Source organism: Muscardinus avellanarius (genome assembly GCF_963383645.1).
Source record: "Muscardinus avellanarius genome assembly, chromosome: 6".
NCBI classification, from domain to species: Eukaryota; Metazoa; Chordata; class Mammalia; order Rodentia; family Gliridae; genus Muscardinus; species Muscardinus avellanarius.
In genome coordinates this window covers 30,758,231-30,784,409 of record NC_137791.1, presented here as the reverse complement: position 1 = coordinate 30,784,409, position 26,179 = coordinate 30,758,231, and the positions used below count along the sequence as shown (strand labels likewise).

At 42.8% G+C, this 26,179-nt stretch overlaps 1 protein-coding gene across 3 annotated transcripts in view; it reads right to left on the bottom strand.

The window, feature by feature from the left end:
- The window catches only part of FNIP2 (folliculin interacting protein 2), a gene marked incomplete at both ends in the record, with an annotated part of 162,942 nt that overhangs the window by 40,061 nt on the left and 96,702 nt on the right, over positions 1–26,179 (bottom strand). For all 3 annotated transcript variants that reach the window (XM_080697732.1, XM_080697734.1, XM_080697733.1), the window contains 6 exons: positions 2,731–2,887; positions 3,945–5,274; positions 13,702–13,871; positions 13,989–14,135; positions 17,397–17,485; positions 17,771–17,972. In XM_080697732.1, coding sequence (XP_080553858.1) covers positions 2,731–2,887; positions 3,945–5,274; positions 13,702–13,871; positions 13,989–14,135; positions 17,397–17,485; positions 17,771–17,972 — 2,095 coding nt within the window. The remainder of the gene's footprint in view (positions 1–2,730; positions 2,888–3,944; positions 5,275–13,701; positions 13,872–13,988; positions 14,136–17,396; positions 17,486–17,770; positions 17,973–26,179) is intronic.

Here is a 26,179-nt window from a genome sequence, read left to right as displayed (position 1 = left end):
ACACACAAAACAAAACAAAATAAAAAACACTGCCATAGCTCAGACTGCCAGCTTAAGAGGCAGTATAAATAGGACACTAATTCAAAAGCAAAACTCATTATGATGAATGTGTCAGGCAAGGTTAAAAACAAACTAATGCAGGAGCTGGGCATGGTGACGCACACTTGTAATCCCAGTGCTTGGGAGGCTGAGACTGGAGGTTCGCACAGGTTTGAAGCCAGCCTCAGCTCCTTAGTGAGGCTCTCAGCAACTTAGTGAGACCCTGTTTACAAATAAAGTATAAAATAGTAAAATAGGTCTGGAAGTATAGGTGGGAGGTAGAAAAGCCCCTTGGTTCCACCCCCAGTACCACTAAATAAATAAACCAATGCTAATTGGATATATTTTGAACATTATTATACTTGTGAAAATACTTTGATGAACCTTTCACAATTTCCCATTAACACCCATGCATGGCTGCATTTTGGATGTACCCACACTTTAACACAATATAGGAAACTATGCCTAGTAACCTTTTCTCAGGGTGTTAGCGCTGTTTAGAGACATGAGAAATGCTACAGTTTGAAACGGCTACTTCAGAAAATAAGGGAGAATGTAGTGTGGAAAGTCTTTAAGAAGAAAGATAGCATAAATCTAGTTGTGTTTATAATCAAAGATTTATACAGCCAGATGGTCACAATGAAAATCTAATATTCAGAAATTGGAACTTGCTAGCTTACAGAAAATATTTTTAAAATTTACAAATGGATCAATGAGATTATATTTCCCTAGTGGTTAGTGAGTAAATCTAGGGGAGTTGGGTAAAAATCCCCAGTTGGTAAGATGTCACTGAAGATGACCCATTAGCTCACACTCAGTCTCCTGATGCCTCAGAAGCAGCACATAGGGCTTTGTAGAAGAAAGTCCAATGATCACCACCAATGCTTTTGGAAATCAAACTGACAGCAGAGCAGCAGGAAAACACCCACAGGTTTTTCACATATGGATATAAACATAAGACACTGACATGAAAGGAAATGAGGTCCTCTAATTCCCAGCCTAACTCTACAGGCTGCTACTAAACACACACACAAGTGCAGTCTATAAAACTGCCTGGCATCACACGTCATATAGGAAAATCAGAAAGAAAATACTGAGGGCATGTTCTTATGCTAGGGTTAGCAATGGATGGATCTCTGAAATGATAAGTGAGTATACAGTGTTTATTATAACTAAAAACTAAACTTTGATATAGCATGTAATGAGACAAAAGCAAAGTCGGGTGTGGTGGAACACACTTGTACTCCCAGTACTTGGGAGACTGAGACAGGAGAATCATAGGTTCCAGGCCAGCCTCAGCTACTTAGTAAGGCCCTCTGCAACTTAGTGAGACCCTGTTTCAAAATAAAGAATAAAAAAAAAGGTCTGGGGGTGTAGCTCAGCGATAGAATGCCCTTGGGTTCAGTCTCCAGCAACACAAAAAGGAAGGAAGGAAGGAAGGAAGAAAGGAGAGAGAGAGAGAGAGAGAGAGAGAGAGAGAGAGAGAGAGAGAGGAGAGAGAGAGAGAGAAAAGCAACTTTCATTTCAGAATAGTGAAGGATGCAGAATTCAGATGACAGAGCAGAATTCAATTAGGAGTGTTTGGGTGTACATATGTACGCCTTTCCCAACTCCGAACCACCCCACCCTCGTCTCTTCACCTCCCACTGAGGGTGGTGCTCAGGACATGTGCTTCCCTATGAGCTTTTCTTCCCACTTCACACAAATATCCTTAGCCTGTGCCTGATATGTGTTCAGTCTTCACAGAAGGCATGCTCAAAGCCAAAGATAAGAGGCAATGTCTTCTGTTCTTCCTTGCAAAAAATATACTTGTCAGGAGAAGAGGTGGGTAACAAGCCAAATTAAAATTTTCCTAATGCAATGAGAACTTACCCTACTGCATAAGATGCAGTATGTTTCTAATGTAAAGCATCTATTTTAGGCATATTTTGCACATCTGCCCAATAGCAGCTCAATTAAAAACAGGCTCATCAGATTGACAGTTTACTTAACTGCTCAGTTCCTGTCATACTGCAGATAGCAGAAAACCACTTAACGGCAGCCACAAGGCAATTTTCCAGTAAGACTAGTTAATCTTTATACAGTTATCCTCACGCAGCCATCAAAGTGAACTTAATGACAAATCAGTTAAAATAAATTACTTTTAGGAACTTGTAATGAAGGAATAAAAAGCAAACCGTATGTGACATCTCTTCGGTCTTCCCATAAGAGTGTGTAATTGTCACCATCTGTGCTATCTATTCCTCTTGCTCCACCCCAACTCCAAGATCTACTCTTGACCCTTCTCTGTCCTCTTCTTGGCCCCAGGAGGCTGACCCTCAGGACCACAGGCCTGTGTCTGAATCAGCTGTGATTTTGTTCCATGGCTTCCAGCTGGCTGAGTCAACTGGAGGCACTAGGAGTGATGGGAGGATGGGAGGGGGAGAGGACAGCCAGCCGGGCAGCTCCTCTTCTGGTCTCGCGCTCTCTATAGCTCTGCTGCCATGGTTCCTTCTCCTTACTCCTCCTGGACCCGAAGCACGCAGCAGGGACAAGCTGCGAGCTTCACCAGTCCTTGTTGGTTCCTATAACCCTGCCTGCATCTCTATAAACAATCCCTGAATCAGATGCTCTTCAGTCAATGCCTGTTGCTGACCACGGCCGTGGCTGGCACTCTTTCAGCAGCCAGTGGCTCTAGGCTGGGTCACTTACATGCACCGTGTGAACAAGATCAGCCACCAGGCACTGCTTCAGCTTCTCATCACTGCTGGTCCCATGAAGCACCAGGTCAGGCATGTATGTGGGGCAGTAACCTGCCAGAAGGGAGCGTCCAAAGTTTCTTACATCTGGGTTGCTGATGCTCTGAGACCTAAAACAACATTTGCCCCATTAAAATGCATAGTTAAAAATATGCTTCCTTTTGGCATTTCAACTGGAACAAAATCCCATGACACAAGTAAGTAAAGCGGATTCAGGGTGGTTCATTTCACCAATCCTCCAGTCAGCCGATCATTTTTGTGGGTAAAGAAGAGGAGCAGGAGAGAAAAGGAAGTTTTTTTTTTTTTTTTTTTGGTGGTTCTGGAGTTCCTGGAAGCCCTTCTACCTCTGGGCTACACTCCCAGACCTATTTTATATTTTTGAGACAGGGTCTCTTACGCCAGCGTGGCTGGCTTCGAACCTGCGCGATCCTCCTGTCTCTGCCTCCCAAGCGCGGGGATTACAAGCGTGCGCCACCACGCCCAGCTAAAAGGAAGTATTTTTAAAAAATGGGAACCTGGAAAAAATAAAACATTTCCATGGTTGGTCAGAGCTTATTCCTGTATTGCACATCCATCAGACAGTCTGTGTCAAGAGTGAAGAGAGGAGATGGGTGGTTTTGCCAAGATCTGGCTTTAGGAATTTGACCTATTTGCACAGGGTGGTGCCCACAGCAGTGTGGAAGAACAGAAGAAATTTCTAATTACTGCTTGCAGTCATCACAGACCAAATAATCAACCTGATGGAGTGTTAAGAAAGATGTGTTGTTTCCCAACTGTCTCGTGCTGCGCTGAGAGGCAGGAGATAAGCCTCCCTGTGAGTATAATCCACCACCTTGGAAGCAGGGCACCTGCTGCCAGCCATCAAGCGTCTACCCAGATGACAGGGAATTAAACTCCCTCCTCCCTACACCAATCCCTTAGCTTCCCCCAAATGCTACCATAGCTGTAAAAATAACCAATGGTCCTCCCTCAGCAAGCTTGGCCACTCTAAGCCGGTGGGTATCCTTGGAGAAGGGGCAGGCTGGAAACTGTAATGATTTGGTAATACTTCTAACACTTTGTGAGAAAAAGAAAAATATTGTAAACCAGCCAATACAGCTGTTGTAATCATGATGTCAGGCCAGGAAAACCTGCTGGGTCCCAGTTCCCTCTGCTCCCCATCCTTACCTTGGTAGAGGCAGCTCCACTTCCAAGGATCCGCTATGATCCAGACCCAGTATGGCTGAAGCACATGCTTCGTCGTCGCTGTCTCCAAGAGCACTATCCGAGCTTTCATTCCTAGGAATGTCTCCTCGGATCCTGAAATCATCCTTCCGGTCAGCATCCCCACAGGGGACATCCGCAGCAATCATGGGGCCAGAGTCCTGTTGAGCACACGTGTCTGGAGCACGTGCTAACGAAGGTCCTTCCATAGCTTTTGGATACCCACCTCTAGTTTTCTCCAGTATACTCCTTGAAGCTCCCACAGCACCATCGGCAGGAGCAGCCTGGCCACGCTGCCCAGGGGCATCGGCCACCACACCAGACCTGATGCCTCTGTCCTCCGCAAAACCCTTGTCAGACTTGCCTTCTTCTCTGTCCCAAGACAAGTGCTGAGAGCAGCAGACGTTCCTCTGAAAGCCAGGCCTGGAGGAGCACCAGAGAACCTGCGAGTCCCGAGCTGTGTCGGTGGCTGTGCTGGACTCAGCCAGGGCACTGGCCGCCCCTGGGTACTGTCTGCAGGCCTTTAGCCGCTCCTCCATTTTTTTGGTGCGGCTTTCAAAGTCAGACTCTGGAGATACAGAACTTCCAATCTGGAAAGTGACCCTTTCAATAGGATGTTTCTCCCGGGAATGTCTGTTAGGGCAAGGGCAAGGCTGGGCTGCTGACCAGTCTGGTAGTGTCTTGCCCATCACACCTTTTAACTCCTCATGGGCAGTTTGCCAGCTGATCTCTACTTCTGACCCTGGGACATCACAGCTGGGAAATCTTGAAGAGCCACCTTGTGGTATCTCTTTTTCACTCTCTTTATCTTCACAAAATGTGCCCTGAGATTTCCAAGAACTGCTTAATACTGCCTCTTGGAGTCCCATCCCTCGAGCCTCTGAACTCTGCTCTAGCCTCTTGTTCACTTCTGTGTCGGGTCTAGGGCTGAGGCCTCTACTGTCAGTGCCCACTGGAGTCCCAGCCATGCCTGCGGGCCCAGGGCCATTTCTCTCCACCATCGCTGGTGGAAGGATGGGGGGCACCAGGGCAGGCTCGTTTCTCACTGTAACTACCACATACTCAGACTCCTCCACCTCTCCTTTCTCCAAGGCTGTTACGATCTTGCTCCCATTTATAACCTGGTCACCTTCACTGTGATTCCCACTCCAGGTCAGCTGGTTCTCTTGTAGCTCAGAGCAGCGAAGAAAGTAGGTCAGGACATAAAGAATGCGCTGGACTAAGTCCTTCTGCTTCCCCAGCACCACGGTGCGAGTGAGTCTCACTGGAGATCCTATGGCTCCGTACAAGTCACCTGGAGAGCCGAGGGGGACACCAAGCCAACCCTTGGGTTAGCGAGCCCGCTATGTCTGCAAGAGCAGACTGGTCACTTAGATTCCAGCCTGGAAGTCCTTCCTCAGATGCCTAATTTTTAGGAATGACCATGGTTTGTCTTCCTCTGTGATGGAAAACAGCCAGAAAAGGCCTAGCCAGTGGATGCAATGGTGCACACTTGTAATCCCATATCTGGGAGGCTGAGAGAGGGGAATCAAAGGTTTGAGGAGGGTCTCAGCACAAACCATGTTTCAAAATAAAAAATAAAGCCAGGCATGGCGGTGCACACTTGTAATCCTGGCACTTGAAAGACAGGAAGAGCACAGGTTTGGGGACAGCCTCAGCAATGTGGCAAGACTTTGCAAGACCCAGTTTCCAAACAAAAAATAAAAAGAGATGGGGGTACAACTCTGAGGTAGAGTCCCCCTGGGTTCGATCCCCGGGGCCTGAAAAATGAATGAATGGATGAGTAAACAAATAAGCAAATGGGTTGCCAGGTGTGGTGGTGCACACCTGTAAGTCCTAGTACTTAGGCTGAGACAGAAGGACTGCAGGTTTGAGGGCTCTCAGCAACTTAGCAAGATCCCATTTCAAAATAAGATGTAGTTGGGGGAAAAGCTCTGGTAGAATGCCCCTGGTACAAATAAATCCCTAGTATGTATAAATAAATAAGTAAAAATTGAGGTTGGGGTTGAAGCCCAGGGGAAGAATGCCTCTGGATTCAATCCCCATCACAAAAAAAAAAAAAAAAAAAAAAAAAGATGAAGGCTGAGAGAAAAGTTATGAGAACCATCAAGAAATTGTTCTCTCTAGGGAACCATGAGGAAGTACATCCTCTAGAAAGTATTCCCTAGAGTAAGGCTCCTTAGAACATTTACAGGATAGGACAGAAATAGTAATAAACATCCTTTCTATAAAAAGACTAGATGATAGGTTATTAGAGGTTTAACTCTGATGCTTTTGCAACTGACTTAGAAATTACCCTAAAATTCAAAGGAGTGACTCAGAATTATAGTGTAATTCTAGGGCTTTTGTTTGGGAAAACTTTCTTAACTAAGAATGTATTCTGTAACTTTCCTTAGACTGTATCTTCTTATTGCTAGAGGACATCATCATATCAGAAATTAATGGAACATTTTGTCAAACTAGCCTCAATGTTAATAAAGAAGAAACTTTACACTTCCAAAATCTAGTAAACAAATCATGGGGAAAAGGCCGCAGAGAATGACAATATTGGATGTTTTTATTTTGTTTTGTTTTTGCAGTACTGGGATGGAACCCAGGGGCATTTTGCCTCTGAGCTCCACTCCCAGCTCTATTTTTTATTCTTTATTTTGAAACAGGGTTTCACTGAGTTGCAAAGGGCCTAAGTAGCTGAGGCTGTCCTCGAACCGTGATCCATCCTGTCTCAAACTCCCAAATGCTGGGATTACAGGCATGTGCCATAACACCCAGCTGACAATATTGTTTTTAACAATAATTTAACTTTTAATATTGTATACTTTAATAACTAAGTAATAAGTAGAAAAATAAAACAGGAAAGGTTATTAAAAGTTTATAATAAAGAACATAATGTAATGAAAGCAATGTATGTGGAAATAATACTATTATTGTAGGGACAAACTTTATAAAATCATTTAAATAACAGACCTATAATATCAAAGATTTATTGGATCCTGACCTTTTTGTGTGTGTGTGTGTGGTACTGGGATTCCTGGAAGCCCTTCTACCTCCGGGCTACACTCCCAGAACTATTTTATACTTTCTTATACTTGGAAACAGGGTCTCTTGAGCCAGAGAGGCTGGCTTCGAACCTGCACGATCCTCCTGTCTCCACCTCCCAAGCGCGGGGATTACAAGCGTGCGCCACCACACCCGGCAGATCCTGACTTGAAGGTAATTTTTTGAGTCCTGTACTAAAGAAACTACTAATTTTAGAGTGGAATGCTTTGTTATCATGAGAATGATTTTTTAAAGTGAAGAAGAGGTTTCATGGTAATGCAAATATACTTAACACTATTGAACTGTACAACTGTGCACTCAAGAGTTGGTAAAATGACAAACTTAATGTTACATATTTTTTGGGGGTACTGAGGATTGAACTCAGGGGTGTTCTACCTCAGAGCTATACCTCCAGCTTGATTTTATTTTTTATTTTGAAACAGGGCCTTGCTAAATTGCTGAGGCTGGTCTCAAACCTGTTATTCTCCTGTCTCCACCTCCCAAGTACTGGGACTAAAAGTGTGAGCCACCACGCCTGGCTTATATGCTTTTTAACTTCAATTAAAAATAAAAATTTAAATTGAAGGACAAGAGAAAAAGAAATGGGAGACAAAGCAGAAGGAAAAATGAAGGGTGGAAAAGGATGTTTGTGTATGAGACAAAAGCTATTGACAGTGAGGAAACAAGGACTCTAGATGGGTGAGAGGAAAGACATGACGGAGTATAAAGCACACACAGAGGGGCAGAGGGCAGGGGAGCCTGGCAGGATGGCACATGAGCAGGGGGAGAAGGAGGGAGACGGGTAAAGGGAGGAAAGAGAGAGGAGATTACAAATCTGCAATGATAGGGAATTGGGGCAAAGCAAAAAATGGGAGGGTGGGGGTAACACACAGAGAAAGCAAGCACATAGGAAAAAGACAAAGAGGAAACAGACCTTGAGGGACACTAGGAAGAACGGGGAGAAAATATTAACATGGCGAAGCTGAGAGAATTCAGGAGCCCTGTAAAGAGAGGACACTGGGAATAGGGGGATAGAGAGGTGAAGAGGTAGAGACGGAGGAACAAAGATGGAAAGTAGCCAGGCGTGTAGCACACGCTTGTAATCCCCGCGCTTGGGAGGCTGAGACAGGAGGATTGCACAGGTTCAAAGCCAGCCTCAGCTACTGAGTGAGGCTGTCAGCAACTTAGTGAGAACCTGTTTCCAAAGTAAGTATAAAAGAGGTCTTGGAGTATAGCCTGGAGGTAGAAAAGCCCCTGGGTTCCACCCCTAGTACCACAAGAAAGGAAGAAAGGAAGAAAGAAAGAAAGAAAGGGAGGAAGAAACTGGAAACTGGCAGTAATTGGGAGAGGATACGAAAGGAGACAAAAGAGAGCAGGTATTGTGAAGACTTACCCACCCCCAGTGGTCTTGTCTGGATGTGCTGTGGAGCCCCTGCAAAGTGCTCCTGTGCACTTCGCACAATTTTACCTTCTGTGTCTTTATTACCATTACTTTACAATATTTTCTAATTTTTATATGAAATGGCCCCGTGGGTTATTTATATGCTTATTTATTTACTTATTTTTTGTAGAGCAAAAATTCTACCTTTAAGCTACACCCCCAGCTGTTTTTTGTTTGTTTGTTTGTTTGGGTTTTTTGGTGGCACTGGGGTTCCTGGAAGCCCTTCTACCTCCGGGCTACACTCCCAGGTCTATTTTTACATTTTTATTTGGAAACAGGGTCTCCTAAACCAGCGCGCGCGGCTGGCTTCGAACCTGCGCGATCCTCCTGTCTCTGCCTCCCAAGCGCGGGGATTACAAGCGTGCGCCACCACGCCCGGCCCCAGCTGTTTTTTATTAAGAAACTGGGTCTCACTAAGTTGCAGAGGGCCTCACTAAGTAGCTGTGGCTGGCCAAAAACCTGAGATCCTCCAGTCTCAGTCCTCCAAGTACTGGAATTACAAGCATGAACTATCACGCCTGGCTGCTAGTGGCTTATTTAAATGTGGTTATTCAACTTTTGACCAAGAGGAAATTTTCTTTCAAGTGACTTATAGTCTAATTTCACTACATTCTGAAAAATGCAACTTTACTCTCTGGAGAAAAATGTAACTTACCAGGCATAGTGGTGCACACCTGTAATATGAGTACTTGGGAGGTTACGATAGGAGGATCTCACATTCAAGGCCAGCACACGACAATTTAGTGAGACTCTATATTTTAAAATAAAAAAGGGCAGCTGAGTGTCGTGGTGCATGCCTGTAATCCAAATACTTAAGAAGCTGATACAGGAGAGTTGCTGGTTTAAAGCCAGCCTCAGCAACTTAGTGAGGTTCTCAGTAACTTAGCAAGACTCTGTTCCCAAATAAAATATATATATATATATTAAATAGGGATAGGGGAAGAATGAAGGAAAATGCCCCTGGGCTCATTTTCTAGCACCACACACACTAAAAAAAGTAAATTAAAATTTTTAAAAAAAGAGCTGAGAGTATAACTTAAAACTAGAATACCGTTCGGCTTAATTCCCAGTACTTACCTCTCACAAAAACAACTCCTCTCTCTCTCTCTCCTCTCCTCTCCTCTCCTCTCCTCTCCTCTCCTCTCCTCTCCTCTCCTCTCCTCTCCTCTCCTCTTCTCTTCTCTTCTCTTCTCTCTCTCTCTCTCTCTCTCTCTCTCTTTGTAGTGCTAGGGATGGAATCCAAGCGCATTCTACCTTCAAGCTACACCCCCAGACCTATTTTATTTATTTGTTAATAGAGTCTCACAAAGTTGCTGACAGCCTAAGTTGCTGAGGCTAACTTCAAACCTGTGATCCTCCTGCCTCTGCCTCCCAAGTTTACTGGGTCTGATCTTAAAACTTAAAACTTTTTGGAAAAAATATAAAAAAGAAATTTCAGATATTTCTTACTTATATTAATTTTTTCAGTGACCCCAAACCTCTTTTGAAGACAAAAGCTGCTTTTCATTTCTACAAACCCTTGAGATGTATTAGGTCAAAAGGAGACTGACAGGGAACCCCTTCAGACAGTGGTGGTACACAACAGCTTTCAAGCTTTGTGTCTCCATGCCAGCAAAGTAGAACATTTTACACAGTGACTTCACAACCCTCTGGAACTCAGTGTACAAAACAAGTATATAAGTCACCCTCACATTCATTTCCTCTTCTATCATTCCCTTTAAGTGCTTTTTTGACCACCTAAATTGCTTCCACGGCCCATTATTGTGCCATGGTCCTCACTGGAAGAGCCTGGGGTATACAGCTCTGAGGCAGAGGCTTCCGTGCTAGGCTCCTGAGAGCCAGCCTCTGGGGTGGGAAAGGGGCTGCTGCTTGCGGCTTCTCTGTCCTGTCCTGGGACGGCCGAGAAGCCATGCATACCACGGCCTGTTCTGGCCAGCTCTCAGGTAAGTCCTGGAAGTGAAAAAGAAAGAGTCTTCTCTGCTACTCCAGTGTTGTTCACATTTGCCATGGCATGTCTTCTCACGCCATTCTCATCAGCAGCCAGGCTCCTGCTGGATTGTTTGGGGGTGGGGAGATTGAAGCCCTTCAATAAAACATGCTCTCCAATAAAGAGTGACAAATGTGAGCCTGCAGAAAGGGATTCTGTCTTGTGCCGAACACAGGAAATTAATGGCTCCCAATTAGTTAAATTCCAAATGAGAAGCATGCCTAATTATAAATACATTTATCTAATTAAATGTGCACTGATTAATTAGCATTGTTTTTAACTTGGTGACCTGGTGGCAGAAGACACTGCATTTCCTTGATAATCCAGCTCCCTTCCCCTCACCACTTAATACTGCAAATGTCTGTGTGTGTGGCACTGGAGATTGAACCCAGGGACACTCTAGAACTGGGCTACACCCTAAGCCCTTTTTAACATTTTATTGTGAAGTAGGATCTCAGGAAGTTGCAGAGGCTGGCCTCAAATTTGCTATCATTCTGTCTCAGCCTCTCAAGTACTGAGATTACAGGAGTGTGCCACCATGCCTGGCTAATAATTACATTCTTTTAAAAAAGGTTACTGTCCCATAACAAAAATAACAATGTTCTCTGTTCTCCCCTGGAAGAACTGTATGAATCAGCCATATTCTCAGTACTTTCTGAGCTTAGTGCTGATGGTCTGCATATAGGGGTGTGTGTGTGTGTGTGTGTGTGTGTGTGTGTGTGTGTGTGTGATTGGGGATTGAACCCAGGGGCATCCTACCTCTGACCTACACACACCCCCAGCTATATTTAATTCTTTATTTTGAAAAGGGTCTCACTATGTTGCGGAGGACCTCACTCAGTTGCGGAGGCTGGCTGTGAACCTGTGGTTCTCCTGTCTCAGCCTCTCAGATACTGGGATTACAGGTATGTACCACCATGCCTAGGTTATGCATGAAGTATCAATCTATAGTATTGTATTAAAGTACATTCAATACCCATAAATTCTTTGGTTAGATCATTTAAAATATTCCTATTACCAATCATGAGACTTGTATATTCTTTTTTTTTTTTTTTTTTTTTGCAGTACTAAGGATTGAACCCAGGGACATTCTACCTCAAGCTAAATCCCCAGCCTTACTTTTTTAAAATTTATTCTTTATTTTGAAACAGGGTCTCACTAAGTTGTGGAGGGCCTCACGATGGAGCTGAGGCTGGCTGCAAACCTGCGATCCTCCTGGTCTCAGCCTCCCAAGTACTGGGACTACAAGCAGCATCACAATTCCTAGAGAGATTTATATATTCTTTTTCATGCATCTCATGACCAAGGGCACAAAAACAGGAAGATACCTTTATCTTTACTACTATAAAATAAGAACAGCAGTAATAGGGTAGGAGGGAGAAGCTTATTAATTAGTATACATAAAAAGCACTTAAAAACAGTGCTTGGTTAATTGCTTCACCACATGCACCTGTGTGTGTGTGTATATGAGAGAGAAAGACAAACAGACTGACTAGGGATTAAACCTAGGGGCATTCTGCTTCTAAGCTACAACCCTAGCCCCCCCCCACCCTTTCCTTTTATCAGGGTTTTACTAAGTTGCTGAGGCTGGCCTTAAACCTGCAATCCTCCTGTCTCAGTCTCCCAAGTACTGGGACTACAGTCATGCACCACAATGCCCAGCTATTGCTTCAAATTTTTATGCTGTTATTAAAACACGCCGCTTCCAAGACTGGTGCACTCTTTCCCAGTCTGTATTTCTTTTACTGGAAAATGTCATTTTAACATTTCCTCCAGTAATCTTTCCTTGAAAACCCATCCTGTCCCCTCACTCTCTGTTTCTAGGTGCCACTATAATGTATTTTTAGCAGCAGCATCTGCAATAAAGGTACTTTACACAACTAATTTACTCCCCAAAGCAACCATGATGTCAGTCCTCTTACTACCCCATCTGACAGGTGAAGAAGAGGCAGGCTCAGGGTGTAGCTAAACGGAGTACTTGCATGGCATGTGTAAGGACCAGAGTTCAAGCCCCACCATCACTCAAAAAAAAAAAAAAAAGAACAGGCTAAGTAACTTTTACAGGAACCCAGCAGCAGGCCTCTGGCCCCCACATTCTTCACCTCCAAACTGTCCTTTCGCTCCTGTGTCCCCTTGCACAATCCTATCAAAGCAGTGATCAGGATGTTTTGCAATCACTGTGTAACGCAACTCTCCATTCCAGACATAACATAGATCTGGAATAAGTACATGCATAAGTCTTACTTTGTGACTCTAATGCTGATGAGTGTGAGGCCCTAGAATATATCTCTCGTCCACATGAATTCAAATGTACAACCCTACACTCACAAGCCCCAGACTCTACAACCATCCACCAGAGCTTGAGACTTCCATACTAGGTCTAAGTACGAGGTTTGAGGAAAATCAGTGCCTCCATTGATTGCAAGGATGCAGTAAAGAACAAGATTTTTGAAATTCTAAAATTAAAAAGGTGGTGAGATATGATGTGCTATACTCTCCTTTCTGTCTTACCCATTTCCCATCCAAGTCATGGAGTGTGGTGGCTCCCCATCAGGGATACCTGATGGAAATGCAAACTCCTTGTTCCTCCAGCAATATCTGACCATGTTTTGCTGACTCTTCCCTCAAGAACATCTGACAACGTCTACAGGCATATTTTTGGTACTGGGGATGGAACTCAAGGGTGTTTTACCTATGAGATATACCCCAGTCCTTGTTTTAATTTTGAAACAGGGGCCTACTAAGTTTCTGAGGCTGGCCTCAAACTTGTGATCCTCTATCTCACCTTACCAAGTACTAGGATTATAGGACTGCGCCATCGTGCCTGGCTGCCTGGAGATGTTTCTGATTGTTACAACTGTGGACAGAGAAGGGTTCTACTGGCATCTAGTGCTGCTAAAAATCCTACAATCCATAAGTAGCTCTCCCCCACTCCATCACAATTCAGCTAATATAGAGTTATCTGGCCCAAAATATCAATGGTGCTGAGGTTAAGAAACCCTGTGCTGGGTTTGACATCCACTAGGAAATAAAGAACAAATTTTAACTATACAACTCTTAAAAAACAGAACAAAGCTACCAACAGAGGAAAGGAGATAAAGGTCTAAAAATTAGATTCTGTGGGCCAGTCTTCTATTCCCTGCCTGCCTAGAGATAATCCTTGAATTACAGGGTTGAACAGTCTGTATAAGCTACAAATTAAAACATTTTCCTAATTTGTCCCATACATTTTCTGAATATTAAAATAAAGTACTAACCCAGCTGTGCCCAGAGAGGATTATATGGATGAGTTTTGGCCAGCATATTCACTGACTGAGAAGTGCGTTTCTCTGAGAAGGCTTTAATGGGAGGGTGATCAACAGGCATGACAGTTGGTACCCAAGCCAGGTGGTAGGTTAACACTGCAGTCAACAAGGCAGCAAAAAACCTTGGAGAAATGGAAGAAAATATAATCAGATTAGTCAATTCAAATGAGGCGTATCCTGTAGAGCACATACACTGGCTATGGGACGTGCATATAAGTCTCCAGATTGTTGAAGCTTACTGGTTTTTGTTGATTTGTTCTATTAGAAGTGTAAACTCCTTGAGAAAACGTTGACAGAGCTGGTTTTTTTCCAAAGTGCTTGACATCATGGTAAGCCATACTGGTTCAGCTATCCTTGGAACAGAATATAAGTTCCAGATAGTTCCTCTACGAGATGAGAGAGAGAGAGAGAGAGAGAGAGAGAGAGAGAGAGAGAGAGAGAGAGAGAGAGAGAGAAGGGGGAGAGAGAGACAGTTATAAGTACTATTTTAGGTAACCTTGGTACAAAAAAACAAACAATAATTTGGATCTATGTAGTCATTCTATGTAGGAATTCAAGCAATATATAGAACTTGGGTTGGCAAAGTATGAACTACAAGCCAAATCTGATTGCCACCTTTTTGTAAATACAGCATTATTGGGACACAGGTATAGTCACTGATGTATCATCTACAGCTGCTTTTGCAGAACAACAGCAAAGTTGAATACTTAAGACAGATGCCTTTTACAGATAGCATATACCAACCCTGATGTTAAAAATACATGTAAGAACAATTTATCCTAACAATGCCCTGTGTCAGAATTTACAACCAAATTTTAAAATTTTTTAAATTTATATGTAAAGACATACAAATTTTGCATATTTGCGGGGTCCCACATGACCATTTTTTGTAGTAAAAAGAATACATGAAGCCAGGCATGGTGGCACACATCTGTAATCTCAGCACTTGGAAAGCTGAAGCAGGATTGCAGGTTCGTGGCCCTCCATAACTTAGTGAGATCCTGTTTCAAAATAAAAATTAAAATAGGGGCCAGGCATGGTGGCACACATTTGTAATCCCAGCATTCAGGAGGCTGAGACCTGAGGATCGCTGTTTATGGACAGCCTCAGCTACTATGAGGCCCTCTGCAACTTATGAGACCCTGTTTCAAAAATAAAGAATAAAAAATAGGGCTGGGGCTTTAGCTCAGAGGTAGAATGTCCCTGGGTTCTATCCCCAGTACCACACACACAAAAAAATAGGGTTAGGGGGTATAGTTGGGAGTTGTATGTCCGTGGGTTCAATACCCAGTAGTACCATAAAAAAAGAGAAATACAGGGAGAAGCTGAGCATAGTATGTTGACACAAGCTTTTAATCCCAATATTTGGAGGCTGATATAGGAGAATGGCAGGTTCCAAGTCAGCCTCAACAATTTTGCAATTCTCTTAGCAACTTAGTGAGACCCTGTTTCAAAATAAAATAGGACTAGGGGTGTAATTCAGAGGTAGAATGCCCTTGGTTCAATTCCCCAGTACACACACACACAGAGAGAGAGAAAGAAAACATGCTATATTAAAAATGTGACCAGACAACTCAACTCTCCCAATTTCTGATTAATGTTTTTGATTTTAAACCAAAACACCCTACTCATTTTATAGGGAAAAAATAAACCAAGAGCTCTTTTACTATACTATACACTAACTTTTTATATGAAGGCCTAGATAAGATTGGGTTATTTGCACAAGACAAATACTTCATGGTAAGATCAGGATAGAATCCAGGTCTCAATGCCTCGCATGGAAGGCTCTACTCCAAGCTACTGACTCACAAGTGGGTTTTCAAACAGTATACTAACTTAGGATCTCCACTGAGTCAAAAGCCAAAATAAATCTGAGTTTATAACACACCCACTTTCCCCAAATCAAGAGAGATGGCTACGAAAGAACTGGGACACAACAGAATTCCACCTTGGCAAACAAAAGAACAGTACTTTGCTAAGTTAGGTAGTAATGGCACGTGGTGATGTTGCATGGCACTGAGTTACTAAATGTTAGTCTCTAAATGCTGACACTTTATTCAGTTGTCATTTCTGGAGGGTTTGATCGCTGAAGAACAAGACCCATCTATGTATACAGTGAACTTCCCGGTTTTGTACTTTTAGTTTCTTGGCTCCCTGAAAAAATAATATATCCATTATATAGCACCTAGACACAAGCAAAATCCAGGTTTGAGTTTAACCACAGAGGAGCGAAAGGCAAATGCAATGCTGCCCACACAAACTATGGTATGTTTACTAAGCATCAGATTGCTGTCAGAAAGTACAACTTCACAACATCCTCAAGATTGTTAGAGTTGTTATGTTAAGAATTGTTATGTCTTGGCCAGGCATGCTGGCTCATGCTTGTAATCCTCACGCTTGGGAGGCAGAGACAGGAGGATCACACAGGTTCAAAGCCAGCCTCGCTAGCTTAAGAGACCCTGTTTCCAAAGAAAAAAAAAAGAATTGTTATGTCTTAGCCAGGCATGGTGGCACATGCTTGTAATCCCAGCACTCGGGAGGCTGAGACTAGAAAATCATAGTTTAAGGTCAACCTCAGCTACTTTGTGAGGCCTTTCACAATTCAGTGAGACCCTGTTTCAAAATAAAGAATAATAAAAAAAATAGGCCTGGGGTTGCAGCTCGGAGGTAGAATGACCCTGGGTTCCATTCCCAGTACTGCAAAAACTAAAAATAAAAAATAAATAAAAAATGATTTAAAAATAGGCCTGGGGGTGTAGCTCAGAGGTGCAACACCCCTGGGTTCCATCCCCAGTACTGCAATTATCCTATAATGCCTAATCTGTTAACTTGTGTATATATAACCTAGAGTTCAAAAAGGTGGTGATTCTGCTACAAGTAACATTATAAAGCTTATCAGAATCTACTTTAAGCATCACAGAGATGTTCCAGTATTCTGGAATTGGAAATATTTTTATCCCTCAGCTATGGAATAACAGTTTGGCTCACTGATTCAAGATGGCTTTGGGGAGAGATTCCGTTCTCCACCAAGAGACAGAATGGTTCTGAAAACAGTGCAACAATCACAGCATGGTGGGAAAGAATCCTGCCTGCTATCCAGGGCAGACTACCTTTCTACCAGACACCAGGAGCAAGGGCTCTGGAAATCTGGTTTTCAGAGAACAATGAAGACACAGGAAGGCGTACAGGTAATTTAATGTCCAGACTAGGACACTCACAAGAGAACACTGGGTATAAACTAGGACTGCCCTGACAAACTGGAACATAGGTATCCCTGACGAGCATACCAACATGAGTGCCTCTAAACTTAAGTTTCCACACCTGCAAAACTAGGTAATAGCAATTACCCTTACAGCTGACATGAGGATGACATGAGACACACTTGAATATTAGTATTCTCCATTCACTCTGTTCAGAACAATCATATCAAGGACTGTCAGGCAGTGAGGACTTCTTAGTGTAATCCTTAAATTTTTCACTCTATTTGGTCTGTTTCCATCTTGAAGGGTGGAGCCATGAAAGTGACTAGTAATCAGCAGCCCCTCCATTCTCCCAAGTCATGGTCTCTGTGTAACCCTAAGAACCATGGCTGCCACTAATATTGCTGCTCATCGATTGCTGTTGATTTGCCAAACCTTTTACTTTACCTGAATTCTCCCAGAGCTTCCATCAGGCGGCTGACATAAAACTGGACGCGGTGGCTCGACTCTGCTATCTTTCTACAGGAGATCATAGCCTTCGTGGAAAGAAAGCAAGTTCAATCACTCTAAGAAGGAACTCCTACAGTATTATGGCAAACACATCCAAATGTAATAACGCCTCACACCATTAGAAAGCAGTAATTTCCTTTTCTAAAGCAACCAGCATCTGGTTTCTAACCCCAGTGTTCCCAAGGAACTGCCAAGGCTGGGGATGATTTAACTCCTTGGGAAAGTAAGCTGATACATAAACAAAGAGATTCTGTCATTCTTAAAGCCGCATAATCCCTTCTCTATTTTACATTAGATTACAATCCTACTACCTTTTCAATTGCACTCTTCAGCCTGTTCATGTGAGATTCAAACAGGGGGAAATGTGAAAAAAAGAAGTCCTGGAAATTCTGCTGTGCTTCTTCTTTCTCGCATAGGGAAAAAATGATGCTTATAGCAATTTTCTTCCTCCGAACTATGGCTGGATTAGAAGTACAGGTTTCCTCAGCCAAGCTAAATGTCTCATCAGTGGACCTGGAGAAAAATAAGTTTGAAAAATTCCTATTCATCAATGAGTTCACATGAAAGTCAACTGTCACGCTAGGGGACGACGCCAGGAAAGCTACTCCCCAACACTCAAGAGTCTTTATGTACCTCTAATTCTCTTTCACGATAGCCTGTCATGTGAAAAATAAGAACATTGGCTTGCACCTGTTATTGTCTTAACATTAAGAGAAACTCAAATGAAAACCAAGAGTAATTTTAATGTTCCCATGTCAGACTCTCTTCCTTTCCCCTGGATTATTTTGTGAGCTTGATGGTATTTAGGATTATGAGACACAAGTTCACTCAAAACATATGCCTTTTGGAAGGAGGTCTCTTTTGGGGGGAGAGAGTACTGGGATTGAAACCAGGGGCATTTTACCTCCAAGCTACACTCCTGGGTCTCACTAGGTTTCTGAGGGCCTCATTAAATGGCTGCACCTGGCCTCAAACCTACACTCCTGTCTCAGCCTTCCAAGTATTGGGATTACAGGCATATACCACCACTTCTGGCTTGCGTCTCTTATTTAACTATGAAAAGCCAGCCTTGTTATCACATAGCTACTATCAGCAAGAGTGAAGAAAATATAATTTATTTTGCAGCTGGGCGTGGTAGCGAATGCTTGTAACCCCAGCATTTGGGAGACTGAGACAGGATGATCAGGTTAGTGGGCAACCTCAGCTACTTAGTGAGGCTCTTTGCAACTCAGTGAGACCTTGTTTCAAAATAAAGAATAAAAAATTGGGCTGGGGGTATAGCTCAGAGGTAGAATACTCCTAGGTTCCATCCCCAGTACCACACACACAAAAAAATTATTTTGTTCTACAAAGACACTAAGTCAAAGGACATAATATATTACAATGAAAGCACCTGGCCTGGGAAGAGTAGATATGCAACACCTTTGCCATTTCTCTCTGGTTACCATTTAGTTTATATCTCTATCAAATATGGGAGGGTGCTGCTTCCTCCATTTTCCTTTGCACAAATTATAACAAAACAGTTACTGGTGCTGGACAGTATCTTTAGCCTCCTACCTTTGTTCCTAAATTTATTTTATTTTATTTATTTTGTGTGTGTAGGTGGGTCTGGGGACAGAACCCAGGGGCATTTGACCTCTGAGGTACACCCCTGCCCTATTTTTATATTCTTTGTTTTGAAACAGGGTCTCACTAAGTTGCAGAGGGCCTCACTAAGTAGCTGAGGCTGTCCACAAACTGTAATCCTCCAGTCTCAGTCTCCCGAATGCTGGGATTACAAGCATGCATTACCATGCCCGGCTTGTTCCTACATTTATCTGGTGTTCTACTCACAGTCTATCATGTCCCTGTGATTTCAAATAGATACAGATTTTATTAAACATACATATATCAAAAGTCTTATGATTAGGAAAGCTTTATTTTTTTGGTGGTGGTACTGGGTTTCTGGAAACCCTTCTACCTCTGGGCTACACTCCCAGACCTACTTTTTATATTTTTATTTGGAAACAAGGTCTCTTAAGCCAGCAAAGCTGGCTTCGAACCTGCACGATCCTCCTGTCTCTGCCTCCCAAGTGCGGTGATTACAAGTGTGTGCCACCATGCCTGGCCAACCTGGTCTTTGATAATCAAATTGTAATAAACATTGAACCCTATGCAACTTTATTAATTCACCATTTTTGTCTCTAGCCTCTAAACAGACCAAACTCAGTTTTAACACAGCAGAGGGCGCCACCTACTGAATTTCTGCAAAACTTTCCCAGCTATAATAGTAGGCCACTTTTTCTTTACTATACCCCTCTACAAAATTCTAAACTTCATTCTGAACTTCATTCTGTACTTTTGGATGAACTATACAAAGTGAAATAAATAGGGTCACACAGAATTATAATTATATATGTGTGTCTGTATTATGTATATATACATATATACATATGTATGCATACATATGTATATATATATATAGTGTTTGTGTGTGTGTGTGTGTGTGCGCGCGCGCGTGCGCACACACACATGCGCACACATGGGCATGGTACTGGGGATGGGACCCAGGGGCATTCTACCTCTGAGCTACACCCCCAACCCAATTTCTTTTCTTTATTTTGAAACAGGGTCTCACTGAGTTGCAAAGAGCCTCACTAAGTAGCTGAGGCTGGCTGTGAACCAAGATCCTCCTGTCTCAGCCTCCCAAATGCTGGGATTACAAGTGTGTGCCACCATGCCCAGGCTCATAATTATAATTTAACTATTATTCCACAATACAAGGATGTTTGAGAATGTTTCCAAAAGTTTGAGTATACACCCAAATCCTTCAATGTATCTTTGTTCCCAAGTCACCAGATAATGTATACAAGCTGTTTTGCAAGTGTAGAAACTGAGGCACAATGTTTATTCAATTCTGGGGAACAAAAAACTTCTTAGTGACAATGCTAGAATTTGGGCCTGGGGCTTTTATCTTCTAGTCTAGACTCACTCACTGGATGGGAAAGGACTAGACTCTGACCTGTGCCTGACCTGCGTGCTATGCTCATGCCATCCAGTGCATTACGAGAGGAGAAGGAGCTGGAAGCAATCAGATCAGCTGGCAGGCTTTAAGTCAAGGAAGAACACACTAGACATTTTATTCCTTATAAAGAAATCAAGAAGAATTGTGTAGATGCTTATTGGTACACATTTATGTACATTATAAGTACTTCAAGATCATAAATAAGATTAAAAACTATATTTCAGTGTATCTGAATAACCTACAACTGATAGTAGGACTGCTTAGCCTAATCATTGTTTATGTCAGCTTTAAACATACACTGACCCTATGTATTCCTCTGGACCACATGAAATTGACATTTTTATGGGTCAAAGACTATCTCCTCAGCAACTTCTTATGGCTTGTTCCTCTGTGTGTGTTGTACTGGGGGCTTGAACACAGGGATTCGTGCATGCTAGGCAAGCGCTCCACCACTGAGTTACATCCCCAGCCCCTTGAAACATGGTTCCAAGAAAGTTGCTGAGGCTGGTCTCGAACTTGTGAGTAGCTGGGATTTCTGGGGTATGCCACCATGTGCAGCTGGTTTGTTTAATTTAATAAATCAAAAGGTTTCTTGGGACATTCAACCTTGCTATTTGGGATTTCAATATCCTAAATGACACACTCCTATGACTTCTCTTCCCCAAAGGCAGTACTGCTGGTACCAGCTGTAGACTGTCCAAGCCCCATCTCTGACCCAGTAACCACAGTTAATAACCATCTGACATGTCAGGGGGGCCTGAGGTCAATGGGCACCAACTGTTAAGAACTTGACTATCAGTCCCCAACTGGCTGCATTTAACTATATTGGGAAGTAAGTTTTTAATTACTGTAAATTTATCTCAAAGCCAGGAGTAATAACAATTTTTAATACCCAAGCATTGTTCTATCTCTAGGATAAGGAGCCAATTTTCTTTCCTACATATATGCCCTAGTGGAGTGATCAATGGCAACATCCTTTAAATGAAGGGATGGATCTTTAAAGGTGGTGACCAATTCAAAACACCTGCACATATATCCTCTGTGTTAAACAGACTATAATCAGAGGGATTCATGGGCATGTGACCCTGCTCTCAGAAGGGCCCGAGGCTTGGTATAATATTTTGCAACTGCCATTTTATTTTTGAACTCTGTCCTCTAAGTAAAGCTAATGTAATGATGAAGCTTGCATGTGGGCAGTGAAGACATGGGTGCAAGTGGGTGACCTCAGACCTGAGGGCATGCAACTCAGCCTGGCCTGGCAGGCTGACACACCCACCCGTCTGGGGGAGGCCAGGGCACCACAAGACCCAAGGCAGAACTTGCACCCAACTGGGTGTGACAGCAGAAGCAGCAGTGACTGGCCGTAAGGGAGGAGTGAGAAGAGGGAGTCTCCAGCAGGAGCCACAGTGAGAAGCCAGCTTGCCCATGCATCACTGGAGACTGTCCCTGTGAAGACTATACAAATTATTTAATACTCTGACACAACCCCAAGAGCAGTAAATTATCACAAAGCAAAAATCTACACATGAACAGTTCAATCAAGTCAACTGGGAGTTAGTAGAATTCTTTAAAGAGTTATCATTTATGATCATGAAACCAGCTGCAAGCTGGGAGTGGTGGCATATGCCTGTAATCCCAAGATTTCAGATGCTGAGAAAGGAGGACTGCAGGCTCAAGCCCAGCGTCAGCAACTTATCGACATCCTCAGCAACCTAGTGAGACTCTGTTTCAAAATGAGAAATAAAAAGGGCTAGGTATAGTTCAGAGGTAGAATGCCCCTAGGTTCAATCCCCAGTACCACCAAAAAAAAGAATAAAAAACCCTGCTATATTACAAAACAAATATTCATAGGTACAGAAATAGACACTGGATGTAGGACTTGTTGCACTGAACAAAAAACACCACCACTGTTTTCATGTGAAGATTCAGATGAGCAAATTATCAATAAGACCATTTTAAATTTAAAATTTCTCCATATTTAAAGACAGCAATAGAATGCAAAAACACACTGTGTATGTGTGCATGTGGGTGTACCTCTGTGTGTGTTTCACTGGAGACTGAACCCATGGGCATTCTACCTCTGAGCTATATCCCCAGCCCTTTTTTATTTTTATTTACTTATTTGTTTGTTTTAAAATAAGGTCTCTCACTAGGTTGCTGAGAGTCTTGCTAAGTTGCTGAGGCTGTCCTTGAACCTGTAATCCTCCTGTCTCAGCCACCATGCCTAGCTAAAATTCCTATTTTGAAAGTTTACCAAACAGTTATTCAAATGTTGTCCTCATAGCCCACAAAGCTATCATCATATATAGTGATACTGCATCAGCAGAAAGATCCTTCTCTGAGAAACCATAAATGAGCAAATAAGGTGACCTAACTGAGGGGGATGGGAGGAAGAAAGAGGAAAATTCCCTAATGTACATAATGTGCATTCACAAACAAGCAATAAACCAAACATGAGAAGGAAGAAGTGGGGAGGGGAAGGAGTGGGAGTTGGGGAAGGGCTAAATGAGTGATGTGTGCCATCTACCATCTTGTACTGCATTAACATGTATGACTACAATGCACCCGTCAAAAATTTTAAAAAAGAAAGATCCTTCTCTAAACAAAAAAATTATCAGCCAGGCACGGTGGCACATACCTGTAATCTCAGTACTTGGAAGGCTGAGACAGGAGGACTGTAGGTTCCAAGCCAGCCTCAGTAATTTAGTGAGGCCCTGAGCAACTTAGCAAAATCCTGTTTCCAGCCAGGCGTGGTGGCGCATGCTTGTAATCCCAGCATTTGGGAGGCTGAGACTGCAGGATCGCGGTTCAAGGACAGCCTCAGCTACTTAGGCCCTCTGCAACTTAGTGAAACCCTGTTTCAAAATAAAGAATAAAAAATAGGGGAGGGGGTGTAGCTCAGAGGTCAAATGCCCCTGGGTTCCATCCCCAGACCCGGAAAAGAAAGAAAGAAAGAAAGAAAGAAAGAAAGAAAGAAAGAAAGAAAGAAAGGAAGGAAGGAAGAAAGAGAAAGAAAGAAAGAAAGAAAGAAAGAAAGCCCTGTTTCCAAATTAAAAACAAAAAGGTAGAATGTCCCTGAGTTCTTCAATCTCTCTTTTCTCTCTCTCTTTTCTCTCTCTCTCTCTCTCTCTCTCTCTCTCTCTCTCTCTCTCTCTCACACACACACACACACACACACACACACACACACACACACACACACAATTATTTGCCCTCCATTTGCTAGGAGTGACTGATGTCACTTCCAACATAACTGAAAACCTAGTTGCTAAAGTATAAACTTGATGACCTGACAAGTGAATTTGGAGAGTGTTTAAGAGCACTCTTCTTGCTTTATGAGCAAGGAGTTTGGCATTTTCGTCCTGTACTAGCCCTGTAAATTATGTAGCCAGCCCTGTACTATTTATAGGCTTTCTGAATGTATTATACTTATTTTAGGTAGAAGTTCACTAGAGACTCATTAGTTCCGATAACAGTTCTCTATTTAAGAGTTTTGAAGAATTTCAAAGGAGTGGGTTGGGGAAATGCTATATTTGAGTATGAATGTAAATTGAGGGATGAAAAGCATTTTTAGTAAAGAGATGCCTCAGGGGTAAAGTTTACAAGCTCCATCTCCAGCTGGGTGTGGTGGCACACACCTGTAATCCCAGCACTTGGGAAACTGAGACAAAAGGATGTTCAGGAAAGCCTCAGCAATGTAGTGAGACTCTCAACAACCTAGTAAAAGACCCTGTTTCAAAAACAAAACAAAACAAAAAAAAGGGGCTGAGAGAGCCATGTGTGGTGGCACCCCCTTATAATGCCAATACTTTGGAGGCGGGGACAGGAGAATCACAGTTTGCAGAGAGCCTCAACTACTTAGTGAGACCTTCTGCAACTTAGTGAGACTTTGTTTCAAAATAAAGAGTAAACAAACTGGGCACTGTGGAGCACACTTGTAATCCCAGCATTTTGGAGGCTGAGACAGTAGGATTCCGGTTCAGGAAAAGCCTCGAACAGCCTCGGCTACTTAGTGAGGTCCTTTGCAACTCAGTGACACCCTGTTTCAAAATAAAAAATAAAAAAATAGGTATGGGGATATAGCCCGGAGGTAGAATTCCCCTGAGTCCCATCCCCAGTACTGAAAAGGGGGGAGGGCTGGGGGGGAGGCTCTGAGGTAGAATGACCCTGGGTTCCATTCCCAGTAAGGCAAAAAGTGGAGGGAGGGGAGGCTAGGAGTGTAGCTCAAAGGCAGAATGTCCCTGAATTCAATCCCCAGTATAACAACAACAACAACAACAAAAATCCATCTTTTCCCATCACAGAAGCTGCCACACACCAGCAAGTGGGAACAGTAGAGGCACCAATTCCTGATGGCTGCAGGAACAATGGTAACAACAGCACCAACAATAAATAAGTCATATTGCCAATATTTCATTCACCAAATCCTATGTCCTGGCTCACCAGTGACTTGCTTCATCTCATTTAATCTTCCCCCAAACACTCTGATTATTGTGCAGATGAGAAAGCAACACTTAGAGTGCAGATTACTTGTTTTATCACGTATCTGTTGAGTGACAGAGCTAGGACTTGTCCTCACACCAAGTGCCAGACTCGCTCCTTCCACTTGAACTCTACCAACCAAGGAGCAGCTCCTCAGTGAATGATGTAGCTACAGTTTTTTCTTTACACCTTGCTCCCTGGGATTCTGAAGGGAATAGGAGAGATGCCCCATCCTCTTATTTTTTGGCCTGTCCTTTCAGTGCCATCTCTTCCACAAGGATCCCTACTTCCTCAATCACCATCACTCTGTATTCTTCCTGCCTTTAAGTTCCAAAACGCTTTATGACTCCCTATGGCAAACTACTTATGCTGGGATTGTCTTCCCCACTAGTCCTTACACTGCTTAAATGCAGGTGTCTTTACACCTTCACAGATCTCTACACACCGTGATTACTCATCAACTTACTAAATCAATTGAATTCTTATAGTTACATATAACAAGTCCTAACACTTTTAAGTTCAAAGAGGAGCTTGAAAACTACTGACTTAACATCAAATAGATATATTGGACACAATTAAACTTTAGATCTAAAAATCAACAGAAATAAAAAATAGAAAATACTTGATACTTGTCTCTACTTATCATATTCCTGCCTTTGTAAGAATTTAAATTTTACAAAGAGAATGTCACAAATAATAGAGAGAGCCGGGCGTGGTGGCGCATGCTTGTAATCACAGCATTCAGGAGGCTGAGACCGGAGGATCGTGGTTTGCGGACAGTCTCAGCTACTTAGTGAGGCTCTCCACAACTCAGTGAGACCCTGTTTCAAAATACAGAATAAAAAATAGGGCAGGGATGTAGCTCAGATGTCAAATGCCGCTGGGTTCCATCCCCAGACCCGCAAAAAGAAAAAATATGAATGGAGAGTATGTTATATATTTTCAAGTACTACATTGGTATTACTGTTTTATTTTACCTTTCTTGATTTTATAGGTGCTACATCTGGAAGGGATCGAATTTAAGGAAACAACAACTTACTTTAACACCAAATCAATCTCAAACATGGCACAAACTACCCAGATATTTCCTAGTGTTTTCTAAGCAGAAATTTTTCTTAAGCTTTCATTTATTTCCCCTTCAAACTTCTGATTCATCAGCTTTCAGGCTAATCTGAAGCTCCTCAGAGGTTTCTGCTCCTCCTCCCTTGTCCAGGTGAGTGCAGACACCCTGCCA